The sequence below is a fragment of the Zingiber officinale genome, chromosome 3B (genome assembly GCF_018446385.1).
Source record: "Zingiber officinale cultivar Zhangliang chromosome 3B, Zo_v1.1, whole genome shotgun sequence".
NCBI classification, from domain to species: domain Eukaryota; kingdom Viridiplantae; phylum Streptophyta; class Magnoliopsida; order Zingiberales; family Zingiberaceae; genus Zingiber; species Zingiber officinale.
In genome coordinates, this window is record NC_055991.1 from 913,441 (window position 1) to 916,947 (window position 3,507).

The window sequence follows — 3,507 nt, forward strand, 5'->3', positions numbered from 1 at the left end:
AGTCGAAACGTTTCTATTCAATTTTATAATTAAAAAATTGATTAACCAATATATTTGTCTTATTTAATCTATAAATATTTTCCTTCCCAAAAATTTGTCCGTCATTCCATCGCTCCGCATCCGGCGCCGCTTCATCGGTGGGAGCTGAACATGGACGATGACGACCTCTACTGGCCGCCTCCTTCGACGAACGTGGACTACCTCAGCAATCTCCCGGATTCCCTTCTCCTCCACATCCTCTCCAGCCTCACCGCCCACAACTCCGTCCGCACCTCCGTCCTCGCCCGCCGATGGCGCAACCTGTGGGCCTCCGTCCCCATCATCTTCTTTGATTACTATGATTTCCATCCGGATATCGTGTCGGGAGCCGAAGAGATTGTCAATCGATTCATCGCCTCCCGCAGATCCTCTTCCGCTGTTTTTTCTCTTTGTATGAACTTGAACCTTATATTCCCTGTTACCTGGATCGAGTATGCCAAATCCCATGGTACTCAATCGGTGACCCTCTACCTATTCTATCATCCTCTGCAAACTTCTATATTCGGCACTCTGTTCAACTGGTCATCGCTTTTGGTACTACACTTACAATTCGACTTTGCTTGGCCTCGGGTGGACATTCCTCCCGGATGCATCGTCTTGAGCAATCTCAAGACGCTTTCCCTTAGAGTTGGGGTATTCTCGGACGAGTCCATGAGAATGCTGCTCGCTTCCTGTCCTAACCTAGAAATTCTGTTTTTGGATTTCTCAGAAAATTATGATGCCGCTATCGAAATTGCAATACTGAATCTTCGCAGATTGGTCCTTAAAGGCACTAAGAGCAAGACGCGTATCAATTGCCGGAATCTTGAATCTTTATCCATTGATAGCAGTTCTTATCTTCAAGAGTTCCATGTCTACGCGCCATCCCTGGTCTGTGTTCATTTAGCTCAATTTCGATGGTGCCATAGATTAGCTTCGAGTTTACGCAATGTGGCAGAGCTAAGCATATCTCTTCTAAGTCTTCCTGCTAACCTGGTACGTGCTATGATCTCTTCTTATTTCGAACTGTAGCCTATCAATTCTTGTCAGATCTATATTTCCAGAAAATTATGCCAGAAGGAGACTTGTTACAGCTTCTTTGAGTTTTGTCTTTTCAAACATAGTGACTAAGGCAACCCCTCCAAAGATGTATAAAAAAAGATTAAAAATAAGATAGATAAAAAGATTTGGGCGATCACTTGTGCTTCAATGCCAAAATCGTTAGGAATTCAGCTCACATCTAGTCTGAGTTCTGTTAGATCAACTAAGAGGGGAAGACACAAAATTGTACAAGGAATTTGAGCTATTCATGTGGCAAGAAGTAGTGACAAGCAAGATGTAGCTATGTATTAGTGATTGTTTTGTTCTTCGCATATAAAGATATAACACTTTAACAAATAAAAAACTCACATAATTTACTACTTTAGCAGCTTGTTCTATCTCTATTGAATGTTTACTTTATTTTTGGATTTCAGGCGGAGCATTTGTCTATGATCGAAAGCTTTAAATTGTTTCATAAAATAAAGAAATTGAAGATCCATTTGCATCTTCGTTATGCGTTTACCATGCAATTGCTCTTTCTTTTTCTTCGAGAGATTCCAAATGTCCCCTCACTCCATTTAGTCGACGACACATTTAACGAGGTTTGTTGTTAGACTTATTATAATTCTTTAAGCAGTGACAATGTCTTAATTTGATTTGAATTATCTCTAAATTTTATTTAAAAATTTCAGGAGCAGTTTTTGCCATTTTCACTTATGATTGATGCTTGGAGAGAGTCCTTACAAATTATGCCCTACAGGAGTTTAAATAACCTCAAATTAGTTTTGGTCGAAATCGAAGCTGAAAGGGTTGCATTAACAACCGTGGAGATGCTATCTGAGAGAGTTCAAGAATGGGACAGAGTAGATGTAAGGTGCATTGAGTAACTAAGAGTTTTGTGAATACTTTTATACAAACATACTACTTGGAAATAGTAGTTTTTCTTTTCAATCTCCTCATTTGAATCAACAAAGTATAGGTCAGCCTTGGCTAGGCTACCATTAATGTGATTTTTCTCTTAGGTATTCTGAGTTTGGTGGTGAATAAGACAATTAGTTGTGAGAAATTGTATATAGACATTGTTCTGTCTTTACTCTAGAATAGTTGTGACTTGTGAGAAATAATAGAGTTCATATCATATCTCTACTCTTGAATTTCTGATGGAAAAGGTTATTTTTCTAGACATTAACAGAATTATTATTCTCTTTTTCAAAATCCCTTCTCAAAATTATAAATTTATGAAAATGCCCTCTGAATTCCAGTTATAAGAACATTTTAAATTCTAAGGGGAGCAAATAGATTGCCAAAAGTTATAAGAATATATTTTATTTAATTTTTATCTTTTATGTTTATTTTTTTCCTTTTAATACCGTCAAAGAGAAGTTATGTGCAAGAATTCCAGTTATGTCTTGAGTGTTCAAATGTTATATAGACTTTTATTTTTTGTATTAAAGATAATTTAATATATTAAAAAAGAAGTGAAAAAAATAATATTATTAGAAAGTAAAAGATAAGAAGGTCATCTATATAGCTAAGTGCAATAAAAATTAATAAATTTTTATTTATATTATAATTCTAGATGCATTTGAATCTAGAAATTAATAATCAAATATATTATGAGAAAGAAAAAACAGAAAAGAAACACCCTCCAATATTAGTTGAGTTATTTTATATTTATTTTACTCAGGTTAATGAAAGTCTTCAAGTAATATTTGACAGTCTTCAAGTAATGTGGTAGTAGAAAAACTTAGGAAGTTATTTTATACTCTTCTACTATATTAATTTAAAGTGATTTATTATAATTATCAAGATGCATTCAATAAGTATTAATATATCATATTTTGGTAATGACTACCCTAAATGAATTAACAAATTAAGTTTTTGGGGATTTTAGTGATTCAGTGAGTCAAAATAATATATTCAATTAAATCATCGGATCAAATAGATCTAACTGAGTACGTATGCTTGATGATGATATTAGTTCATCTAATTTATGGAGAGAAGTTATTAGTTGTGGAACATGCAATTGACTAATGATGGAACAAAGATAAAATTAAAAAAAATATAAATGAACAAATTAAAAAGTAAGATTAATATATTACAATGTTAAAAATAAAAATTTCTAATCAACTAATTAGAATCTATTGGATCGAGTCACATGTGATTTGAAAAATATTTTTTTTTTAGTTTTTCAAATAAAATATACAGCAGAAAATCACGTGATTTGGTGGTGAATTCATTTTTTTTAGTTACCTTTCCCAACTCCTTCGCTTTCGAACCGGATCACTTTAAGCTCAACTCAATTTATTTTGTCCTATCAAATAAACTTAAATACGGTAAAATTTAGCCCGGATTAATTCGTTTATGGTCTAGACACTGAGAGTCGTCATAAAGAAAAAAATCTATTTCCATTTGATGCTCCATCATATTTATCTAATCAAAATTGAA

At 33.8% G+C, this 3,507-nt stretch overlaps 1 protein-coding gene across 1 annotated transcript; it reads left to right on the forward strand.

Moving 5' to 3' along the window:
* LOC122055384 (F-box/LRR-repeat protein At3g26922-like) lies at nucleotides 1-2,205 on the forward strand. Its single transcript, XM_042616802.1, has 3 exons — nucleotides 1-1,014; nucleotides 1,494-1,661; nucleotides 1,752-2,205. The coding sequence occupies exons 1-3, from the start codon at nucleotides 151-153 to the stop codon at nucleotides 1,944-1,946; spliced, it is 1,227 nt and encodes a 408-aa protein (XP_042472736.1). The 5' UTR covers nucleotides 1-150; the 3' UTR covers nucleotides 1,947-2,205.
* Nucleotides 2,206-3,507: the final 1,302 nt, after the last annotated feature.